Here is a 24,852-nt window from a genome sequence, read left to right on the forward strand (position 1 = left end):
AAGCAGAGTTTGAAGGCAAAATACTTGTGTTGTTATGCCTACCTGGAAGCAGCACATTGGTTGTAGCTCATGGTTTGTCTGAAGTGAGACAAGCCACCATCCTGCGACCAGATGACATGCTAAGGCAAACCATGGCTTAGTAGCAGTAGAACCAGGAGATGGGTGTAGTGCCTACAATCTCCTGTCTGGAAACTTGCACATTTGGGTGTTTTGCACTGAGCTACAATTGACAGCATGAACCAGATCTGTGTATCCCTGTGATGAACCTTGCTGGATATTAACTTGTTCTGGAGCTGAACCATTATGATCTAGAACTCAGTTCTCATGCTTCCCAGTGATGCATGTTTAAATACAGGATAGCAGGCACGTACGTTTGTGAAGTTTTGTACAATTGCAATGTATTCTGCAGACGTCAGCATGTTTATCTCCAGGTCTTCATACTACCATTTGTCCAAGTCAATATATATCTTAAAGAATCTAACTGCGATAACTACTTGCTGTAAGAACCACACCGTGTGCTAGTGTTTTGATGTGTGAAAAGGAGCTGTTGTCTCTAAAGTGTTTCCCTCTTTCTACAATAGGTTAATGTGGAGGGTGTCTACTGTGACAGGTGCAAACCTGGCAGGTTTGGACTCTCTGCCAGAAACCCACTTGGCTGCAGCAGCTGCTACTGTTTTGGCCTGACATCACAGTGCAGTGAGGCAAAGGGGCTGGTCCGCATGTGGGTGAGTAAAGCGCTGCTGAGCCATGAAATGTAATAATGTTGTTTCCTGCTGGTGTCTTTTAGTCCAAGACAGAGATGGAACTAGAAAGTGTAGGAAAACATCTAAGCAGTGTTTTTCATTGTGCACTTATGAGAAATGGGTAGAAGGCCATGTTCCAGTAGGCAATCAGGGGTCAAAACATTCACAATAGGTGTCAGGCCTCAGAGCAAAGCTATTAAAACCCTGAAGAAAGGTGATGTAATCAACCAAGGAAAATGGTTCCATGAGAAAACGTAGCACTTCAGAGCTTTGTTTTTCAAATGCAAAGCTCTGAGGAAAATCAGAGGTTTTCATTTCTACCCAGAATAATGGATTGCTAATATATTCCATTAACGGGGGGGGGGGGACCTTGCAGTTTAATAAGTTCCAGGGTTTTCCATGTCCACTTAAGCTCCAAAATACCAGGAAATTAAAGCAAGTAAGAAACATACCTTTAACAGACATGTTCTTTAAGCAATATTGATATGGTATGGCATCCTATCTTGTACTTCGTTTCAGCTCCACCACTACCTTGGAGGTGGATGGCTGTCAGTGGTAGAGTGGTGGCTGCAAATCCTACAGAAAGAAGCACTGTTTCTCTTTAGGCATCGTTTGATCGTGTGTTTTAAAAGTCAGGCTGTGTTTGCAAAGGAAGCAGGGTTTGCACCCGGGAGCTCAGAGTAGAACAAATCTCAGCAGGTCTTGCATCGGGTGCCAAATTTCTAAGTAGTGCTATCACCTAGCCAGTTATTATCTTCTGGCACTTCTATATATTATACATTTTGTCTTGTTTGTGTCCTTGAATATAACTTTCTACCAGCCTCCCCCAACTTCATGCCCTCAAATGTTTTGGGCTGCAACTCCCATCAGCTCCAGCCAGCACTGCCAAATAATTTTGAAAACCCCTTCCAGTACTTTAGGTGTTGACATACCTTCTTCAGTGGGATGTCCCTTGTGATCAAAATGTAGAAAGATTTCCTGCCTTAGGAACCGGCAAGTTTCTTCTGCTTTTAAGGCTGATTTCAGTATTAAGAAACATTTGCCAGTGCTTTGACAAAATGTATAATTTGCACAAGAAGGGAATAATTGGCTACTTAGAAGGATTTTGGGGCACTGTCACATAACGCATGTCAATCAACAGTGTGATTCTGTGCCTTCAAAAAAAGAGCATTAAATTGTCATCACTAAACCAATGTGTCCAAGACAAAGGCACTTCCCCACTCACTGTAGTACTTAGTGAAAAGATGGGAGAAAAGAGAGAACAAATAGTGTACAGTTTGGTGCTATTGTTGCTGCCCCCCCCCACAGTTCTGCTGTCCACCTACATTGGTCCTATGGACCAAAAGTTATCAGCATGTGGATTAGCATAATCCCCATGTGTTTTACAGATGTCAGATGCACTGATTCAGTATGTCTGACTATCAGAAATTATAATGCTGCACTGTTTAAACGCCATTTAGAACATTGTGTCAATTCCTGGGTACCACACTATAATGTGGCTTTTCAAACAACATATATATGTTGGTCCTTTCCGCTAGAAGGAGAACTGCCAGTGGTACCATGTTGGGTGAAGCTGGAACTGAATGGAAGTCTTTTATGGAACCTCTAGTGTGGCAGTGGTCCTGTCTCTCAGCTGGAGATTCTCTTCCTACTGACCAAGGCTAGCAGAGAGGGGGTTATGTGTTAGCTTACCCTTGCCAGCTGCAGTAAAAATCCACCTTTTAAGACTTTTGTTGTTGATAAAGGTAAAAAGTATCCATGCAATCATTCTAAATAGTTCAGCAATTGTCAAATATTAAAATTCGGAAATAGGCATTTTCTACTTTTAGCCTGAGAAACTGAGGAGCCATGTGAAGCATACCTTCTTTGTCAGACATGGAGATAAAGAAATATATTTAGGGGATCACCTTTCCCTGCTTTGCCCCTTCCCACGCTAGTTTTGTTTTTAAAAGGCAATGGAAGAAAGAGGGACAGTGGAATTCCAGAAACATAAAATCATAGATGATGCAACTTCGGTAGCTTAATGGCTTTATCCACATTTTTCTTGACTGTACATGGAATGCAAAATCTGTAGGGACAGATTTGGGACACTTATTATACCGTTACCTTTGCACTATATGGAAATTTAAGCTTTTAAAATTCATGTTCCATCTTGCTTCTGTACTGATCAGAACCTTTCATAGAACTCACATCAAGATTTTCAAATAGACTGAGTACTAGAGGGGGAGACCCCCAAAAAAGGTCAGTACTGTGCTGTGTGTGACAAGTTGTTGAAGAGTCCAAGCTGGCTCACACATCAACTGAAGACTGCACCATTAAGTGTTGGTTTGCACATGAATGAGCCATTACAGATCAAACACCAGATACAGAACTTTCACATATCACTTCCACAAATGTCATCCTATTCAGTTAATTTGGGTTTGTTCACACATCTGGCCAAAAGACACCATTTGTTGACTAATCAAGTGATGAAAAATAAAGTGAAGTACAGTACATATATTTATCAACTGGCCTTCTGCCATTCCTTGAAAGGAGATACCTTTGATAGGGAATTATGCATTCCTTGAAGGGGAGACCTTTTATAGTCAGGTATGGTCCAATTTCATTTATCGATTGTGGCCTGGGAGGAGAATAAAACAGAGTCAGTAAACATTAAATATAGACAAAGCAAACCTATGCATGTTGACTTTGAAGTAAGTCCAAGTGTGTTGAGCAGAGCCGAGTAAACATTCATAGGATTGCATTGTAGCAGAAGTGGGGCTTACTCCTAGGTAAATAGGCATAGGACTGAAGCCTAAGTTAATCAAAGCATCACCTCTCCTGCAACCACTCCCTTTGGAAGGTGCAGGTGCACCTGATTTAAAATACTGATTTAATATTTCCCTAATGATCAATTATCCCTCTTTGAATTCTCATATCAAATGAGGCTTGCAGCTTCACACTGCAGTCTCTTTCTTTCTGAACATTAAAAACTTGTAACTCTTCCCATCTATTTTAGAACAGATTGAGTGCAACTGGCAAAACCCTCTTATACACCGGTACCATGACACTGAGGCGTACATTTCAAATACTTTGTGCATTAACCAGTTTCTTGCTGATTAGCATGTCTAATGCATGAGAGCTGGGAACACCTCCAGAGTGAAATCAGACACTTCATTTTGGCATTAGCACTTCAAAGAAATGTGCTGTCATACTGCTACAGATACAGTAGAAAAATAATAATGTCAGTTCAGGGCCTCATCCTTTCTTCTTTGCTAGACAGGAATTTTGTGAAGTTCCACAAAGAGACTGATGTTTTCAAGGATGGTTTTCTTTTCTTAATTTAATTGCCGTATCTGCATCTTTAGCATCAGTGCAATTCTGTGTAGTTTCAGATTCTCCCCTCGTACTTGTTTAGTATTCTACACAATTTCTCTTTGTATGTGAGAAATTAATTATTGTGATATACTTTCAGATTTCTTTGATTTCTGTAAGTTTGTCTGGCATGTTTTTGCCGTTTTCAAAAAACCTACCTGTTTTATTTTTATTTTTAAAAAAACTTTTTCAAAATTAATAAACTGGGTCAAGATGAGATTGCAAACTAAGAAATGTCACATGAGGTCTTGCACAAGCAATAGATTTTTGATGTGAAACCTGAGACTCTCTTAAGTTATATATAGGCTAAATGAGGTCTAATATCTACATTCATCCAACCCAGGCATTTTCTCTGGCCTGTGCACCTCCATCAGTCAGAGCAATCCTACATTCACATTTCTCCAGGACCAAAGATTCAAAACATCAAGTGGAATATCCACTATAGCCAGGGCTCAGCCTAGTAGGGAAGGAGAAATACAGTCAACCAGAAAATACAAAAGGAGTCTGGCTCCTGCATAGACTGACTATCCCTCTGCCCTTGACAACCACATTTTAGGATTTAGTGTAAGCATGCTCCTTCCCTGTGCTACCCAAATCCCAACCATGACTTTACTTGATTTTGTTGTTCCAATGGCTTTGTACTTCTGTCTCTTTTGTGGTGGTGTCATATTTGCGATTCCCCCAGGGCTTGTCCTAAATCTGATAGCCCTTTACGTTGTTTAATAGGATTGTGCCCTGAAGTATGGAAAACAGCAACAGTTGCTAAACTTACACAATACGTCTGGTGCAGAGATAGTAAACAAACCATAGAGCACTATGCAAGGTTTGTTATGTTTAATTTACTTTCGCCTGAATGATACAAAGGTGAATGCTATTAAGTATTTTAATACATACATACATACATACATACATACATACATACATACATATTTATACATACATATTTTCACATTTCAAACCATGCTCAAGGCAGCTAATAACATGAAAAAATACATAACTATAACATAACAAAAGTAGTCATAAACAATAAATAAAATATTAAAACATGCACAACCAAACTAACAATTTCCACGTAAATCACAAGATCTAAAATACAGATACAAAACGCCTTCTTGCAACAACCCAGCCCCACAACAACAACCCAGCCCAAGAGTCTGATCAGCTGCCTCAGCTTCTGCAGCTGGAGTCAATCAGGGCCCTGTCCTCCCAGGCCAGGTGGGGAAAGGCCTGCAAGGCAAGGAGCAGGTCTTCCAGGACTCACAGCCAAGATGGTCTATAGGATGTCTCTGAGTATGTACTATTCAGTGTTTTACTGTGCATATTCCAGTGTATATTTTATTGTTATCTTGCTTTTTTGATAAAATATTTAAATCTTCAGATAATTTACAAATTAATATCGTTTGTCCAGAAAGAAGAAGAAAATCTTACATTTGTCTAATCTTTTAATTACTGTAGTTGACTCTGAAACCAGATCAAGTCATTCTTCCTCTTGTTGATGAAAATGTCAAGCAGCAAACTGTCCAAGGGATTATATACCAATACCCAGAGACAATTGCAAATATCGACTTGGTCACTGAAGAGTTACGCTCGGAACCTTTTTACTGGAGACTTCCAAAACAGTTTGAAGGACCGAAGGTAAAGGGAATGAATTCTTATTGGAGCTGATATTTTGCAGATTTTACATTTTGTTTCCCTAGGAAGGGTAAGATAAACTGAATTTATCATATAACAGTCACAATTGTTTACCTGCTGGTCCTTTTGTAGCTAAATAGGCAGTCTTGGGAGAACCCTAAGATTTGCAAAAGTTTTTTTTAAAATCTTCATGAAAAACCATTGGGTTCCCACCCCCAAATAGCCAAATGAATCTTTCTGAACATGATTTTATTGTTTATACAGAAAAACAACTCTCAACTAAGTTAGTATATATTGCATTTATTAAATAAAATAAAACTGGCAGAACTCTCCTTATTTGCTCTTCTCATCCCAGATAGAGGCAAGCTCTGTTGGAATACTGGAAAAACACTCTTTAATAACATTTGCAGTTCAGGGTATGCTGAGGCACAGCCATCTGAGTACTGAGGAAATCATTACAATACAATACTCTTAAGTACAAAATTCTGTTCATAGCCTATAGCTATAGCTGACCTTGATCAATTTGGGATTATCCAGAAAGAAACACAGTCTCTTTCTAGCTGACCCTAACCCTCCAGCTATACCGAGATACAGAGCGGTGCACTTGGGAAGTGTAGTAGAAAAAGCTCCCACAACAGCCACCATGTTGGAATGTGCTTTAGGTTATCTTGATGTCAGCTGCTGTGTTTTGCTTTGTTTCATTTCAAATTCTAGAGGGATTGACTTGTTAGCCTGTTACAGGAAAAATAAGAGTGTTGTGAAAAACAAGAAATTTGTTTTTCACGTCACCATACAAAAATGGCTGAGACTGTTTCCTAAAATGGACATGGGGAATTGGGCTTCATAGGTTCATCTTAAGTCATTTTGTGGGTCTGTTATGTGGAGTACACAACACAGAAGTGAACTGATTAGGTTTTTGCTAACTGAAGAGCTCAAAAACATATTTTAAACATATTGGAAAAATACATTCACCTACAGCTACATAATGTTTAGATCCACAAAATAATGCTTTCAGACCTTTAGTCTCGTTGAAAAAAAGATCATTATTTTAATATGTATGTTCTTCTGATTTTTTAAAATAATAATAATAACAACTGCATATGGTGTTGGTTTCCAGTCAATGTTTATATGGGTTTTATTTTCTTTGTTAGTTGACAGCTTATGGGGGAAAGCTGAAATATGCAATCTTCTTTGAAGCACGAGAAGAGACTGGCTTTGCAACCTACAACCCACAGGTCATAATCAGAGGTGGGCTTCCCACCCATACGAGGATTATTGTCAGGCATGTAGCTGCTCCTCTGAACGGTCAATTGACAAGACATGAGATAGAAATGACAGAGGTAATTTTTCAATCCAACCTGTTCAAGAAGCTGTGTCACTGGCACTTTGGAAACAGTTAAATCATTTGAGGCGTTGATGTTGTTTCCCTTTCAGCATGAGTGGAAATATCACAGTGACGACCCAAGGGTCAGTAGGACTGTGACCCGTGAAGACTTCATGGATGTTTTGTACAACATTCATTACATACTCATTAAGGCCACCCATGGCAGCTTCATGAGGCAAAGCAGGTAACCATTTTGCATGATGCAATCAATATTTATAACCTCGGCATCTGTTATCAATCTCCAGGTAATTTTCAGAGGGGATTCATTTTCACAGGAAAGGCACAAGCCACCAGTTGTTGCCCTCAGGTCCAGCTTCCATTTGGCCTGATTAAGCTAGTCTCTTCTAATGTACAGTCTCACACAGTATTATCTCCATCTTGCACCATTGGTGTCAGTAGGCTGAAGAGAACCTGTGTTGGACTAGGCCAGCAAACTACCTTTTTTTATAGAAATCTCCATATGGCTTAAATGGCAGAACCTCTCATCCTTGAAATTAAGCACTGACAGCAACTATATTCAGTAAAAGAGAATCCAAGAGAATGAGGGTACACAACAACCCATTTTAAATCTGCTAACTAAAAAGTTGCCAGCCAGTAACTAATTGCAGAAAGTAGAAGAGGGTTACGTTTTGAGTAGTGGGACCAAATCCCTTCAGGGGGTCACTATTAGCCAACATGGATGTCTCAAGGCCAGTATGGTGTAATAGTGTGTCAGTTTTAAGCTGCAGGTGCCCATTTTCAACTCCCCACTCAGCCATGAAATTCAATGGCTAGCCTTGCATTAGTCCAGGGATAGACTAAGTAGGAAAATTAGAAGAATTGTTCACATTACAAAGCCAATTTATTGCGACCACTTCGGCTGCAATTCTCCACACACTTTCTCTAAAGCCCCAAGGCTGCAAATTCAAATCAGTGAGTGCAGCAGCTGTAGTCTCTGGATCCTCAGGAAGCCAGGCAAGCTAGGCTTCTCCTTTGCCTGTTTTAGGGGGAAAGGTGCCCAGAAGGTTGCCTGAAAAGAATCACATGACCTTCCAGCTTGAAGAGAATCAGCTGACTCCCCACACCAATCAGTACTCAAAGCCCATTGAAGCTAGCTTATCGGTTTGAGTCATATTTATTTACTGTGACTACACTTTGTTAGCGTCCCCTGATTTCTGCTTTACATCTGCTTCTGGACCCTTTAACTCTATTGCTGCCTTGGAACTCAATGTTCTGCCCTGTTATGTTTCTTCCCATCTGCCATATCTAGTACTACCACCACCACCCCACACCTTTAACCATGTCTTATTGACCCTGGGACCTTTGATCCTTCCTGCCTAATCCAGTGTCTGACTACATGCCTATCTATGATCATGTCTGTTTCCTTTCTGATCCTCATTTATCTGCCCTTGAACTAAATCCCAGCTACAACTATCCCAGGGCCAAGCCAAGGCATGATGCTTGTCTTGACGTAAACCCAACTGAGCACTATGAGTGTCTGTGTGAGCGTGCATCATCATAAACTGCACTGCAGAACATGTCAGTTTCCCGGTTGCTCTAAATTTTAACAAATGACTGAGTTCTGCAGATCAGCCACCGACTCACTGCCCACACAAATTTTCCAGTTCATAGAAGAGGAGCCGTAATGTTACTGGAGTTTGCTGCTCACATGAGTTGCTTGCTTGCTTGAGCAGTTGTTCTCTAGCTATTGATCATAGGAACCAACTCAATGTGAAATAATGATGCAAGTTGCCCTTAGGTGACTTGAATACCCTACCTTTATGGAACATTGGTACTCCTAGCTCTTGTAAATTTGGTATTTTTATTGAAATGATTCTATTACCAAACCAATCCTTTTGCTGGGGGCAGGGGTTGCGTAATGCACCTTGCTGATTATTCACAATGTCATTTAGTTTTTCAACGTGTATTAAAGAGTAAACAATTCTTCACTACCTTTTTGCCAACACAATCTTTAACTTAATCATTTCGGACAATTCTTTTCTGAGGGTAAGACATAAGAAAAAGTGGTCCAAAGTATTGCTCTGAAACATGGGGGAAGGGGACAAATCACAGTTATAGAATGGGGGAAAATTCACTGCATCTTCCTCACCCTTGACAAACTCCATCCCAATGCAAAGCAAGTGCTCTCTAGTTTCTTGTCTCTTTCTTGCCCCTACCAGAAGGCTGGTAGTTTAGCAGTGCATTAAGAAGTTTGCAGATCCAGCGACACTATGTACCTAGGATTCCAAACTGCAAAGGTACAGGGCATACCAGGGGCAAAGAGAATTGGGGCAGCTAAGAGGACCATTATTAGCTTCAGTGAAGTCAGACTTTTCCTATGAGTCTTTGGGAACTGATTCCTTAATTCTGGCACATATTTTAAAAGGGGGAGTTGTCTGACATGTTTGCAAATGCAGCACTGCAGATCACCGAGATATTGCAGCAAAATAATATAGAGAGACCTTACACTGACAGTAAGTTCAAGTGTAAAAATAGCTTAATTCCAGTGGTAACTCTATATTAGCTATGTAATTTAGCCACAACGCTAATCATGTTTCTGCATGAAAGTGACGCTATTACAGCAAGTGATTCAGAGGCTGCCATTAAAAAACCTAAAGCCAAACATTTTTCTCCTGCTGTGCTAATTTGGCTGTTCCCAGATTCAGACTTACTGCTCAAAATTGAAACATTTCTTCTATTATGTGGTTGTTTTCCCTTTTCAAGAAAAGTGGACAAGGCCACTTTGTTTACTTGAACTGGAACTGTTTGCTCCATTTTAGTCTTTTTTTCAGAATTTCTAATATAAACTGGGAGCTTTCTAACATGCTACAGGTGATTTGTTTTTGTTTTGTAACTCAAGTATGTAGTTAGCTGCTTTCTGTTTTAGCTGCTTCTGTCTCTTAGCACTCTGTTTTTATGGCACATGGACCAATTCTACTGGCTCCAAAATGGCAACGTTCTTTGTAACAAAAGTACAGAAATTGCTAGGTAAGTCACCAGTCAGGCACTGAATGTGTAGGGAACCCCCCCCCCCATTTATTTTCTTCTCTTTCTATGATGTACTCCCTTCCAAAGTGTTCTTTGTAGTATAAACATCCACGCATCTCTTCTGCCCCACTGCCTCCCCACTCCTGCTTTAAACCCATGCATACTCATACACACACATGTACGTGTGTGTGTGTGTGTGTGTGCGTGCGTGCGTGCACCGCACATACATGCACAGCAGCATCCTTCATAAGGAAGGTATAATCTAATGAGGTGAGGTGGAGAAGACTCAGCAATGTGTTTGCTGTCTCTAAAAAAAAAATAATAGGGGAGAAAACCTTACATGGCATGATAAGTGTGTTGGAGCATCTGTTTGAGTTTCTTCATGATATTCTGACAAAATACCAGATTCTGGCTGCAGATCTTAAAAACAGTCTTGGAAAGGCAAGTCGGCAGTGTCTTTGAAGTGTGTTGCACATCCTGTAAGTTTCATTTTGTTTGCCGAGCTCTTGTTATTTTGGCTCTAAAATTAAAACCAAACAACACTGAAGGCGAATGCGCAAGTATACTTTACATTAGTTCCCTTGGTGCAGACTAATCTCGGCTATAAACGATGTTAAAAATGGTACTAGCTTTGATCTTCCTTTGAGACAGACAAAAATAAATGTGTGGTGTGTTTTTTTCTTATATGAATGATGCCAAGAGGCTGAGGAAAAAGTAGCTATATTCAATGTTGTGTATCAAGTAAAGCCAAATCAATGCTGAAGAGATTCATTAGCTAGTTTTAATTTTTTCTCCACCCTTCTGCCAGAATTTCTGAGATCTCCATGGAAGTTGCAGAGGAAGGAAATGTGTCAGGAAGGACGCCTCGTGCACAACTGATTGAGAAATGCGAGTGCCCTTTGGGTTATTTTGGCTTGTCTTGTGAGGTAGAGTAACTCTTTCACTATGTGTCTATACTGTATCCACTTTATCAGTAGTGATGAGATGAATAAGGTTTCCACCATTCCAGGGGCACCAACTATAGGGGGCTCTGGGTGCCAGAACGCACACACAAAAATTGTTGTGGGTATTCAGCACCCACACCTCAGGGCCCCCCCCCCAACTTCTGAGGTCTCGCAAGGCCTTGGAGATGCTGTCTGAAGCCTTCTGAGACCTCTGAACCCAAGACCAGCGGTTGCACATGATTTCATGATGCCATGACGTCACATGCACTGGGCACCCATAACCTGGGGCCCAAGTCAGCTCCCATGCAGCATTCCATTCCTTTATGAAAGGAGTGGGAAATGTAGGCCTATGGATGTTGTTGGACTCCAACTCCAATCAGCCCCTGTCAGCATGGCTAGAGGTAATGGATGATGGGGGCTGTAGTCCAACAACATTTGGGCATGGACAGAGCACAGGTTCCCTGTCCCTGTTATTGTTTCTTCCAGTTTCTTCCTGTGTTCTTATTTTCCTGAATTCCAGTTTAACTTGGTGAAGTTTCAGAATTTGTTCCAGAACTGGAGCTTACACAGTTTGTTACAGCTTTCTGTTCCTTCAGCTCATCTGTATCTTCCTCCACCCCTCTATATTCTGTGCATCAGGACCATGCAAATAATCTTGATACAGCCATACATACAGTTCTACCAAAGCACGGTATGCCGTGGCATGGCGTGGTGTGGTGTGGAGTTTATGTGTGTGTTGGGGGGCGTTATAAACACACACACTTTCAGAGGTGCACTGCCACGTCACACACACACACCCATTTTAATATAGAATACCTGTTTCCATCTGCAGGACAAAGAACAGCTTTGGAGGACATTATTTTGATTGAAAAAGGGCACAGAGTATTAACACACACACACATATCCCGTGCTCTGGACCCAATCCCATTTAGCCCTACATCCCTATGGCTGCTTTTAAACTTTAGAGAAGAGTCAGGAGATTTGATCATGCATGTACCTTTATGACATCCAGTTTGGACCCTGAATAGACCCATTGAAGTTAGTCTCGTCCACTGATTTCCATAGGCCTACTCTGGGTATAACTAAGTTGGATTTGACCCATGACGCTAGATTAAATTGGATTTAGTCTTATTATGCCAGGTGATCCTTATGTTCTTGTGAATCTGCTGTCACAATTCCAGACCAATGGTATTTTCATAATGTGCAACAGGAGAGAATCCAGACAGAACTTTGAGGATTTAACTAGGTTAGTAAGTGGGTGCTCTAATAAAATAGGTGGGTGCTCTAATAAAATGGGTGGGTGCTCAATAAATGGGTGGGTCAATAAATTGGGGTGAATATAAACAAAACTGGACTGGGCTGTAAAGACTATGCTAAGCAGTCATCAAGCATACTATTAGTGCACCAACTTTGTATTGCAGTTCTTTGTGGTTTTGCTTTCCTGCTTTTTCATTGAGATTGGCACTTGTGTTCTTTAATTTTGTTATTACATAGTTGTATACATAATGTGCATATCAAAGTTGTTATAATGGAATTTAAAGATGACAGCGACTTGAAAACCTTTACATCTTACATCCAAAGTACAATTGTGATTTTCTTTTTAAAAAAAACAACACTATGTGCACTGAGAAATATTATTATATGCTCAGGTTATTCATATTTTGCTCACATTTCCCTATCTGAAATTATTTCACAGAGGAATATAAATATCATATCAGATGAAACAGGAAAGATTTTATTGTTATTCGAAGAACTGTCATATTGGTTATTTATTCATATCCGATGTCAAGGGTATAATTTCTAAAGTTACTGGCACTTTTAAAACATTCTATTATGGTGCTTTTTTTGATAACTACAGTTCACAGAATTCAGGAATATATAGTGAAGAACAAATTCTTCATGTGTTACTATTAATCTCAGTTAGAATTTTCCCCAAACCTTGATGATGCCAAATGAGCAGAAGGTATGTTCAGTTGGCAGCTTTAACATTCCAAATCTTCCAAATCCAAAGTGAATGTAAAAGATCTTAAATGATGTGCTGAATCCTTTAAAAGCAATGGGTTGAATCCAGACTTGAACATGCTGAAATCAATTGAAGTCCATTGGGAATGTGAATTGAAACTCCTTCCATCAGCCAAAGGGCCAAAAACATGTGATGTTAGTCATGTAGCTGCACCTTTCAGTGTGGGGTTGTTTATTTGACAAATTGCCGGGGCACAAGCTTTAATCAGGGTCTTGGTGTGTGGGGTTAAGGGACCTTGAATGCTTTTCCCACCCCTGTTGTGGACATGAGATAAACAGGATTTTTTTGGCATTGCAGAATATAGGTGCAGGGGACCTAAAGTAGATTCAGCCAAGAGTGGAGGACAAAGGGTTAAAAAACTACCCCACCACTAAGAGCTGGGAGTCCCAAGCCCATACTGCAGGCAGGCAGGCAGGCAGGCAGGCAGGCAGGAAGGAAGGAAGGAAGGAAGGCTGGCTGGCTGGCTGGCTGGCTGGCTCCTTGCAGATCTTTGTGATCTATGTAGTTTCGCCCCAAGTCTGCTGGAAATAGTTTTTCAGTGCACGAACTCTGTCCTGAAATGCCTCAGGAATGGACTAGAAGTGCATGCATGAGACTTCTGTCACACTTTAGACTGCATGCTCATTTTAACCTTTATAATGATTCTAGTTCTTTTTGCCAAATGCATCCTGAACTATATTGTTCTACAGGATCAATAGAAATAATGTAGAAAGCCCATGCTACTTATGGAGGGCTTATAGTATATTTTTCATTGATCATATGAGCTGGACCATATGTGTTTTGTAATTTATACGAGGAACATACACTCCAGCTATTCAAATAATAGCTGAACAAGCATTTTCACCAACCTGCCATGCTTCAGAGAAGCTGTCTCCCCTTTTTTAAAGAACATGGTTATTTCTTCATTTGTTTAGTTTTTTAAAGTAAGAATAGATTTTTTTTAAAAAAAAGTTGCAGAACTGTGGCAGGAGGGATAGAGGTGTGCTGGTGTCAGTTTATGAGGTGGTTCCATGGAAGACTGCTGGCTCCGCTGCTAAGTGAACCTGACAGGCTTACCTGCATTGCCACCATGCTATGTTAAAGATATGTGGGCTACTACTTACTGTAGGTTGTGGGAAGGCATCATTTTCCACTCTGCCCTGTATTCCTTGCACACAGCACCGTCTCTGTTCTACTGCAGTTCATCTTCTTCCAAAAACTAGGTTATTATTCTTGCTATCTGCTGTAGTGAAATTATGTAATTTGTATAATTATATAACTTACATAATGATGTTGTCATTACGTTACTCCACCCCATTCATTTCAATGCGAAGGTGTCACAGTGTAAATTAGGGGGAAAGGTAATCAATAATGCATCATTTGCGAAATGAAAGCAACTAAAACAATGAATACAGATCTTATTCACTGCATTGATTTCCTTTCCAGACATGGGACAAATAAGCTAACTTCAGCAATTTCTGTTCCTGTTTCCATTTTTGTCTGAACTCTCCAACATCCCTACTTACTACTTCAGCAAAACTATGCAGGTGTATGTCTGCTGAGTGAGTTTCAGTAACTAGGCAGGCCACTATGGCTTCTGCTTGCAGTGCCGCAGCCATAGTTCTGAGTTAGCAGCTGCCATGTCTCTGCCACCGTCTCATGATACTGTACACCAGAAGTGCATGTTTATTCAGAAACAAGTCCCATTGTATTCAGTCATTCTGAATGAGGATTAGTTCATAGCACTGGAAACTTAATGTTCCAATCAGTCTTGGTGCTACGAAAATGCTAAGCTGTAAGCCTAAACTGAGAATAACTGAAACAAAGTATTGGGAAAGCTCAAAGGTGAAGGCCCTCTAAGTGTGATGAGTCCCAAGACACAACTAGCAACATAGGAACATAGGAAACTGCTTGTGAGGCACACCACTGGTTCTTCTGACTAGCAGTGGCTTTTTGGGGCTTTCTATAACCATGCTAGGGACGTGGGTGGCGCTGTGGGTTAAACCACAGAGCCTAGGACTTGCCGATCAGAAGGTCGGTGGTTCGAATCCCCGCGATGGGGTGAGCTCCCGTTGCTCGGTCCCTGCTCCTGCCAACCTAGCAGTTTGAAAGCATGACAGAGTGCAAGTAGATAAATAGGTACTGCGCCGGCAAGAAGGTAAACAGCGTTTCCGTGCGCTGCTCTGGTTCGCCAGAAGCGGCTTAGTCATGCTGGCCACATGACCTGTGGCTGTACGCCAGCTCCCCCGGCCAATAAAGCGAGATGAGCGCCGTAACCCCAGAGTCGGTCACGACTGGACCTAATGGTCAGGAGTCCCCTTTACCCTTTACCTATAACCATGCTGTTTAGAGGATCCAGAAGTATCTGGAGGGCCTCAGCTTCCCCGTCTCTGATCTGCATTGTCTAGCAGTAGCTCTTTCAGACAGTGTCCTTCCACCGCCAATCCTGCTTAAAGATGCTGGGATTGTCCTTATTAATAAGAGGTTAGGAAATGAGTTTATCTCCTCCGATAAAAAGAAAAAAAGAGGAGTAGTATTATATATTAAAAATAACATTGAAACACACCAGCTATTTAAGGATGAGGAAGGGAGAATGATCGCAGTCCGCATTAAATGGCAAGGGGAAATGATGATAATAGTGGGAGTCTATGCACCAAATGGTAATAAAACAGAATTTTTCAGATCATTGGAAGAGAGATTATTTGACTACATGGACCAAAAAATCATAATAATGGGAGATATGAACGGGGTGGTCTCAACAGAAATAGATAGATTAAGGAAAACTAAGACAGAAGGAGGGAAACTACCTAAGATATTTTTTGAAATGGTGAAGAACTATAACTTGGTAGATATATGGAGATTGAGACACCCCATGGAGAAACAATTTACATTTCATTCAGGACCGAATGAATCACTGTCAAGATTAGACCAAATTTGGATATCAAATGAACTAACAGTAAGAACTACAAAAATTGAAATACAGGCCAAAATTATCTCCGACCACAACCCCATAATAATGGAGATGAAGGGGGTTGAAGGACGAACTTTCAGATGGAGATTAAATGATAACTTATGGGATGACCAAAAATTTGTGGAAAAGATTCGGACGAAATTATTGGAGTACTTCATAGATAACCAAGATAAAGGGGTTAAAATAAACGTGGTATGGGACGCGAGTAAGGCAGTCATGAGGGGCCTGCTCATCCAACAAAATGCATGGAAAAAGAACAATAAAGAAAAAAGAACTAAGGAGATTTTGAGACAGATTATGGATTGTGAACAAAAACTAATTAAAAAACCAAATAATGAAAGGATATTGCAGGAAATAAAATCCCTCCAAACCCAATTTGCAATGTTGATAAATAAGGAGGTTGAGTGGAACATCAAAAGATTAAGACAGAGAAATTTTGAATTTGCTAATAAGCCAGGAAAATGGCTTGCGTGGCAAGTCAAAAAAAGAAAGGAACAAAACACAATAAACAAAATACAAATAAACGGAGAAGAGATAACTGAACCAAAAGGGATTAGAAGAGGATTTGCGGAGTTTTACGAGCAACTATACAGGAATAAGGATAGAAACAACAATAGGAAAATAGAGAGATATTTAAAAGAGAAAATGGTAAGGAAGATTTCGATAGAGCAAAGAGAAATGTTAAATGCCCCCATTTCCAGAGAGGAAGCAGAGGAAGTGATAAAGGAACTGAAAAGAGGTAAAGCCCCGGGCCCAGATGGGTTTACTGCGAGCTACTATAAAGAAATGAAAGATATATTGACGGTTCCGTTAGTTGAGGTGATGAATAAGACCCTAAAGGAAAAAGAGATCCCAAGCACCTGGAAGGAGGCATTTATCACAATAATTCCAAAACAAGATACTGACCCAACCCAAGTAAAAAATTATAGACCCATTTCCTTATTAAATACAGATTATAAGATTTTTGCGGGAATTTTAGCAAAAAGGTTTAAAAAAATATTAGTGAAGATAATGCATGAGGACCAAGCGGGTTTTCTACCGGGAAGGCAAATAAAAAACAACACAAGAGGCATAATTAATATAATAGAATATTTATCGGACAGAATTGATAAGCCAGCTAGTCTGATTTTTATTGACGCGGAGAAAGCCTTCGATAACGTCACCTGGGACTTCATGCTGAGAAATTTAGAAATTATGGAAGTGGGTCAAGAATTTTGGAATGGGATAAAAGCAATATACACCGAACAGAAAGCGAAGCTGATAATAAATAATGCCATAACAGAAGATATAAAAATATCTAAAGGGACAAGACAGGGCTGCCCGCTCTCTCCGCTGCTCTTTATAGTGGTGTTGGAGGTTCTGCTAAACGCAATAAGGCAAAACAAACAAATTAAGGGAATATCATTAGGTTCAAACGAATACAAAGTTAAAGCATATGCTGATGACGTGGTATTAACGGTAGAAGATCCTATAAACAGCTTAAAGGGAATTCTGGAGGAGATGGAGGAATTCGGGAAGTTAGCTGGATTCAAACTAAATAAGAATAAGACAAAGATGATAGTTAAAAACTTAGACCAAGACAAGATAGAATTATTACAGGAACAAACAGGAATTGAAGTAGTTAAAAAAGTTAAATATTTAGGACTCTGGCTTACCAATAAAAATATTGACCTATACCAAAATAATTATATCCCAGTGTGGAATGAAATTAAGAAAAATCTGGAGATTTGGGCAAGGATGAAATTATCACTCTGGGGTAGAGTGTCCATGGTCAAAATGATGGTACTCCCCAAAATGCTTTTTCTATTCCAAACAATCCCGATAATAAAGGGCACAAAAAACTTTAAAGAATGGCAAAGGGTGATTTCTAGATTTGTCTGGGAAGGAAAGAAGCCCAGAATTAAGTTTAAGATATTAACAGATACCACTGAAAGAGGGGGCTTCGCCCTGCCAGACATGAGACTGTACTACGAGGCGGCATGCCTTTGCTGGATTAAAGAGTGGATAAAGTTGGAGGATACAGAGTTATTGGATTTAGAAGGGTATAAGAACAAATTTGGATGGCATGCCTATTTGTGGAGAGATAAGATAAAAGTACATAAGGGATTTTGTAGCCATATCTTTAAGGGACCTTTGATAGAAGTTTGGAATAGATATAAGAACACACTAGAACCAAAAACCCCACACTGGTTATCACCAGTGGAGTTAATAAGTGTAAAGAAAGTCAATATGGGGAAAAAATGGGGTAGGTACGAAGAAATGGTATTGAAGGAAGGAGGGAAGTGGAAAATTAAACCATACGACCAGGTAAAAAGATATACATACGATTGGCTGAGTTACTATCAGATAAATGAGATATTTAAAAAAGAAGTGAAAGAGAGGGGCTACGATGAAAAGACATCGAAATTTCAGAGAGAGATAATAAACTGTGATCGGAAAAATCTGTCAAGTATGTATAAAATACTGTTAGAATGGAACATGAAAGATGAGAAAGTCAAAAAAGTGATGACTCAGTGGGCAAAGGACCTCGGTTATGATATTCAATTGGAGAATTGGGAAAAATTGTGGAGAGTGAATATAAAATTTACAGCATGTGTACTGTTAAGGGAGAATATGTTAAAAATGTTATATAGGTGGTATATAACACCCGTTAAACTAGCCAAGATGTATAAAACAGATAACAAATGTTGGAAATGTAGACAAAAAGAAGGGACGTTCTATCACCAATGGTGGGAATGTGGGAAGGTTAAAAGCTTCTGGGACGAAGTCTATAATGAAATCAAAAAAATATTAAGCTACACATTTGTAAAGAAACCCGAAGCTTTTCTATTAGGTATGGTCGGAAAAGATATTAAAAGAAAGGATTGTAAAATCTTCCAATATGCGGTAACAGCAGCTAGAATCGTGGTGGCGCAGAAGTGGAAGCAGGAAGAAAGCCCAACGTTAACAGAGTGGAGATTAAAATTGACGGAATATGCGGAGTTAGATAAATTGACAGGGAAAATTAGATATATGAAGGATCAAAAATTTATAGATGACTGGGGAAAATTTGCGGATTATCTGGAGAACAAATGTTTAGTAAACACAACGCTAGTAGGATTTAAAGAGGCACTGTAAAACACTAAGAAGTATTGCTTATGGAAAACAATGTCTGCTACTGGAAGGAATTTTTTTATTTTGAAAGATGGTACTAATGGCAGTACGAAAGATTGGAATGCGTTATAAAGAGATAAATACGAATGAATGTCAAGGACGTTGAAGGAAGTCCAAAAGAATGAGATGTATGAAACACGGATTTAATGTATATATATGGAAAGATTAATAAAAAATTTTAAAATGCAAAAAAAAAAAAAAAGATGCTGGGATTGAACCTCTGCATTCATAGCATGTACTGAGCCAAGGCTCTTCCCTAACTTATTGTTGATTTTCAAATTCTGTACTTCTCAGAAGAGCTATAGATGCATTATAACGCTACCATTTTTGTTATCATCATTATTTACTGTTGCTATTTTTATTTTATAAAGCAGTTCTATAGAACTCTGAAAAGGCAAACTCTGTCCACAGGTTTACAATCTGGTTAAAGATGAGGTGCATTAAGGAATAATAGGAAAGAAAGGAGGGTCAGAAGATGTAGGATTGCTTCTCTTTTTTTTGCATCTGTCATCTTTGATGGGAATTTTCAGCATGCTTGCTGATTTTTACTGCTGGCTGAAGAAAATGTACAAGACCTAGATAAATTTTATTTCAAGGGCTAATGGTCTCAGGCCATGGTAGCATTTTTATTCTCCTGAATTCTTTATTTTTATGGTCTTTAAATTATACAAGTATAAATAATGTAGCCATGAAGACATATTTTGCTGAGTATCACTGGGCATTTGCTTGTTATCTATCAGCCTGTGTGTAGGCAGATATTAGCTTGTCATCTCAGAAAAACACAGCAAGGACAACGTGAATACAGAGTACTTTTGCTCACTTTGCACAGCCAGTGGGGTGTGTGTGTGTGTGTGTGTGTACACAGAGAGAGAGAGTTCTCTTTCTTAGGAAATAGAGGGAGAGATACATGACGTACAAGGAGGGAGCATCTAAATGAAAGGTTTCTCTAGCTGTAATATGAAAAGCCTAGTTGTGTTGCTTTGCAACCCAAGGGATCTGGCAGCAGAGTTTTCAATTAGGATTGGTTCTGTTACTTCTAAAGTGTAGTGTGCATTGTTTGTAAAACAGCTTGAAGCATGCAGTTGGAATGACGAAGAGCAGGTTGCCTGTCAAAGCTAGTGGGAATGGAGATGTGTTTGCAGTCTTATCCAATCCTTCCTATCCAAGCCACAATATAATGGCATTTGGTTTCCTCACTGTGTTTTCTTGCAGACATGCTCCCCAGGTTTCTATAGACTTCCTTCCACATCTACTGGCAGAAGACCAGGACCGGCGTTTGGTGCCTGTGTTCCGTGTCAGTGCCATGGCCATAGTGACATGTGTGATCCTGAGACCTCAATATGTCAGGTACAACAATTATGCTTTGCCTAGACTGTTTATCAAATTATTTTGTCTTTGTGCAGAGTTCTTTTGCACCATAACAAAACAGCAGCCAGGAGCTAATTTTTTTTTAGTTGTTCAATAAATATGTTGTGCTATATATATACACCAGAGTTTGCAATGGAAAATAAAGTATGAACTACAAACACAAACAGCCAGATGCTGCAGAAACACAACTAGCCACATCTCATTGGCACATGTCTGGAATGTATTCTACATCACTTTGCCATAGTTGGTACTACCAACAAGCTTGCCCCACAAGCTGTGGACCAGTTTCTAAACCTAATAGGGCCAATTCTACTGTGTGTGTGTGTGTGTGTGTGTGTGTGTGTGCACGCACGCACGCACGTGCATGCGCTCGGGTAGCCCATAGGAACTAGCTGAGAAAAGAAACCCAAAAATAGATGATTACAGGAAACAGTATGGACCAACTTAATAGAAGAACTTCATGTGGTTGGTAGATGTATTTCTGGGAGAGTTGGGTGAGCAGATAAATAATGTGGGGAGAAGACAAGAGTATTGTATGTTGGGATTGATTTCAAATATCTAGCCAGAACTCAAGTGATCTTCACTAGATCTCTAGAGCCAATGCAATTAGAGATGGATGAGCTCACCAGAGCTCCCCTTGGATTATCTTGGAAATGATCCTAGTTCTTCAATAATAAACAAATAAATCAGAAAATCTTGGAATGTTTCCTACACCAAACCGAAACCTGGAGAATTGACCAAGCATAGGCTTTCAACTTTTTAATTCTGCCCTTATTTAATGTAATGGGGGGGGGTTAACACTATCCCATTAAAGAGGCAGAATTAAAGATTGCAGAGCAAAAGGGGAAGCTTGGAAGGTAACCCCCAGCTGATGACCCATGTGGTATAGGGTTCCCTTCTGTCCCCCTCTCACCTCCCCCTCACCCAACACTATTCTGCTTCACTTCATTGTAATAGAGTGAGAAACACAATGCTGGATTAAACAAACCTTAGGTCTATTCCAACCAATATGATATTATGTAATGGTGGTGACGAACAAAAATCTTTTCAAGCTGGTTCTTGAAAATTGTGGTCTCTTTGTTTCGCAGAACTGCCGTCACAACACTAGTGGTGACCACTGTGACAGGTGTGCCCTTGGGTTCTATGGGATTGTTAGAGGATCGCCTAATGACTGCCGGCCTTGCGCATGCCCACTGGCTGTTTCAAGCAACAAGTAAGCCTGCGTTACAAATCTGCCTTAGCTTTAGCCTAGATCTCCCCCAGGGTTCTCCTGGGTCAGTTGTCAGTGATTAGAAAGAATGGTGCATGGAGTCACAATGAATAGTGACTGAACCACCTCTGCTGAATTGTCTTGCTTCAGAAATTGCTTCCTAGCTAATTAGCTATGTAGAAATCCATAAAGGATGGAAAATGTAATAGTCAACGGATAATGAATGAGCATTATAAAAATTATTCTCACAAGTGAAGCTAGAACGGAGCTTTCAAGTTCAATATAATCACAAGGGAGCCATAGAGAGACTTATGCTCATATTTTGAGCTGCCATAAAAGCATTACAGTACCTCGCTCTGGGCTTTGTAATTTATCGAGTTCTTATTTAATGTTATGTTGGTTTGGGACAACTTGTGAACGATCAAATAATTTAAAGGAGATACTATCATGCTGAATCCATTTGGTAGGGTATGTTATGCTAATGACCTTTCCATCCCATTATTCTTCTGCAAATGTGACTTAAAATGTTATTAATTTTATGCTGAGAGGTCTCTTCTTTTTCTCATCGTCCTTTATGCTGTATCTGATTGTTTTATCTAAAAGACTTGTGCTATGTTGATTTCAAGCTTTAGCAATACTCAACATTTCTTTGCATCCTTTGAAGATCCTGCCTGTTCTTTAACACAATGACCAACAGTTGCATTCATGACAGAGAGCCAACAAACCTCTGTTTAAAAATCTCCAAGGAAGGAGAGTCCATCACTTTCCAAGGGAGTCTGTTCATCCTACTGTTGAACAGATCTCACCATCAGAAAGTTCTTCCTGGTGTTTTCTTGGAGCTTGTTGATATATCTCTTAAATTTTGGTGCTCAGAGCTAAACACAGTACTCCAGGTGTGGTCTGACCAAGGCAGAATTGAGTGTCATTGTGACTTCCATTGTTTTGGACACTATACTTCTGTTGATGCAATCTAGAATAGCATTAGCTTTTTGTGCTGCTGCATCACACTGTTCACTCATGTTCAGCTTGTGGTCTACTAAGATCTTTTCCCCATGTACTACTGGCAATCCGGGTGTCCCCCATCTTAGATTTGTGCAGCTGGTTCTTCCTGCCTCAATGTAGAACCTGACATTTGTCCCTTTTGAAATTCATTTTGTTAGTTTGGACCCAGTTCTCCAGTCTGTTCAGGTCATCTTGCATCTTGACTCTGTGGCATTGGCTAGCCCTCCCATCTTTGGTGTCATCTACAAATCTGATGAGCATCCCCTCAATTCCTTCAGCCAAGTCGTTTATGAAAACAACAAACGTTGTGTTTATTGAGCAACAGTGGGCCCAGGACAGAACCCTTACAAGGTTATTGTAAGGACTATAAGTAGATAAGGCATGAGAAGTGCTTGAAACATGCACAATATTCTTATTAAAACCAGTTTTGGTTGTAAGTCTCTATCAGTTGGAATGAAAGCATCTTAGCTAGCTAGACTGTAGATTGTTGCACGTATCTAATTGTTTATGAAGCAAGGCAGAATACTAAGCTTTGAGTATATTGCTCTTCTACTTTTGCTTCACTGCAGAGGCCACAGTACTAAGAGTCGGTAGGAGTTTAAGTCTTTAAATTTTTAACATGTTTTCCTGTTTCTTTATTCAGCATTCAGTTTTAAATGTGATGAGCTGGTGTGAGTGTAGGGGGAGGGGAATCTCGAGACTGTGACTTGCTTGGCGGGTCTGTTTTCACTGAGTTGAAAATGTGTTGGATAATGAGTTTGTGAGTAGATCAATTTGTTTACATTTTTTGCAAAGGTGTAATTTTATTACTCATTCAAGCACTATTGATTTAATGCATTATAAGCAAGTTAGAGGAGGATGCTGACTTCACTATAGCTAAGGGGAAGTTTTTGTCTGGGGCTCCAGCTGCCACAGTGGTTTTTTAGCATTGCCTCAGCAAGTGTTGCACAGGTAGTTGCAAATGTTGTGGCACCTGCTTCCGTCAGTGCTTTTCCTCTTCTCCCGTTTGATGCATGTTCTACAAACCCTGGGCATATCAGCTTAACATTTCCAACAATTCCACATGCTCCTCAGGGCTTTAAAGTCTGCACGGAGGTTAAATATCATGTCACAAAATTCTTACAATAACCTTGCTTAGCCGGTAAAACAAGCGGAGTGCCAAAATGAAGTGCGGCCTATTGATTTCAATGGGGTTCCTCCCAGGAGTGGGAATTGTAGCCTTGAAACAATTAAGTGGTGAGAGCAGATTATGTAAGCAGAAAGGCTGAAGCATTTGGATAGTTTTATTATTTGGGGGGCTGGGGTGGAGATGTTGAATAGTTCAATCTTAACTGCATAATTTACGCTGGTGCAAGTTATGTAAATTCCGCTGGGTTGCTAGGTCACATGACTGAGCTCCCTGAACAGTCATTTTGTGGGGGTTATGCCACCGTCAATTACACTGGCTTAACTTCTACTAGCTGAACCCCAGCTGAGCTGGGGAAAGGGGCTTAGGCTGGTTTCAGCTTAGCCGGAGGAGGGACTTCCACGGGTGTAGCCTCAGCTCAGCAGAGGAAGCCCAAAGTCCACCAAACCCAAACTGTCTCATCCTGGTCGATCTTGGGTTTAGATTGTTAATCTCCAAATAAAAACAGCATGGACTGGAATGACAACTCTGCAGCATTGCCACAGGCCTTCATTTATTAAATGATACTTTAAAAATCTGCTAAAGGTCAGAACATGTATCTGAAACACTTTTGGGGGGCATGTATCATTTTAAAAAATTGTCTAGTTGGTCACTAGCAATTTATTCATTTGCTTGCCAGCTGAGAAGCATCCACACGTCTACTGTACAAACAGTGTATAAGAGGGTTTAAGCAGGCTAGACAGTACCATGAACTCTAAAGTATACATTAAAAACTTCAATAGAAAGTAGTAGTGTTAACCAGCATTATTCTCTCCCTAGCAGACATTCAGCATCTAAAGGCAAGGAAATTGAATTTATGAATATTATTATTCAATGACAAACCTTGACACTGGGTCAGTTCACTCATTCAGTCTGTTGGCAGTGAACTTGAATTCCATTCAAATCCATTTAAAAAAAGAGCAGAAAACTGTAATTCATAACAAAACAATGTAATAA

The 24,852-nt window shown here is 40.0% G+C and overlaps 1 protein-coding gene across 13 annotated transcripts in view; it reads left to right on the forward strand.

Annotated features, from left to right (window-relative positions):
• Positions 1–24,852, forward strand: part of LAMA2 (laminin subunit alpha 2) — a 365,130-nt gene that overhangs the window by 241,630 nt on the left and 98,648 nt on the right. For all 13 annotated transcript variants that reach the window (XM_083498017.1, XM_083498006.1, XM_083498008.1 and 10 more), the window contains 7 exons: positions 582–725; positions 5,553–5,732; positions 6,881–7,069; positions 7,164–7,297; positions 10,889–11,006; positions 20,363–20,497; positions 21,607–21,731. In XM_083498017.1, the coding sequence (XP_083354143.1) occupies positions 582–725; positions 5,553–5,732; positions 6,881–7,069; positions 7,164–7,297; positions 10,889–11,006; positions 20,363–20,497; positions 21,607–21,731 (1,025 nt within the window). The remainder of the gene's footprint in view (positions 1–581; positions 726–5,552; positions 5,733–6,880; positions 7,070–7,163; positions 7,298–10,888; positions 11,007–20,362; positions 20,498–21,606; positions 21,732–24,852) is intronic.

Source organism: Podarcis liolepis (genome assembly GCF_965112155.1).
Source record: "Podarcis liolepis genome assembly, chromosome: 3".
In the NCBI taxonomy this organism is placed as follows: Eukaryota; Metazoa; Chordata; class Lepidosauria; order Squamata; family Lacertidae; genus Podarcis; species Podarcis liolepis.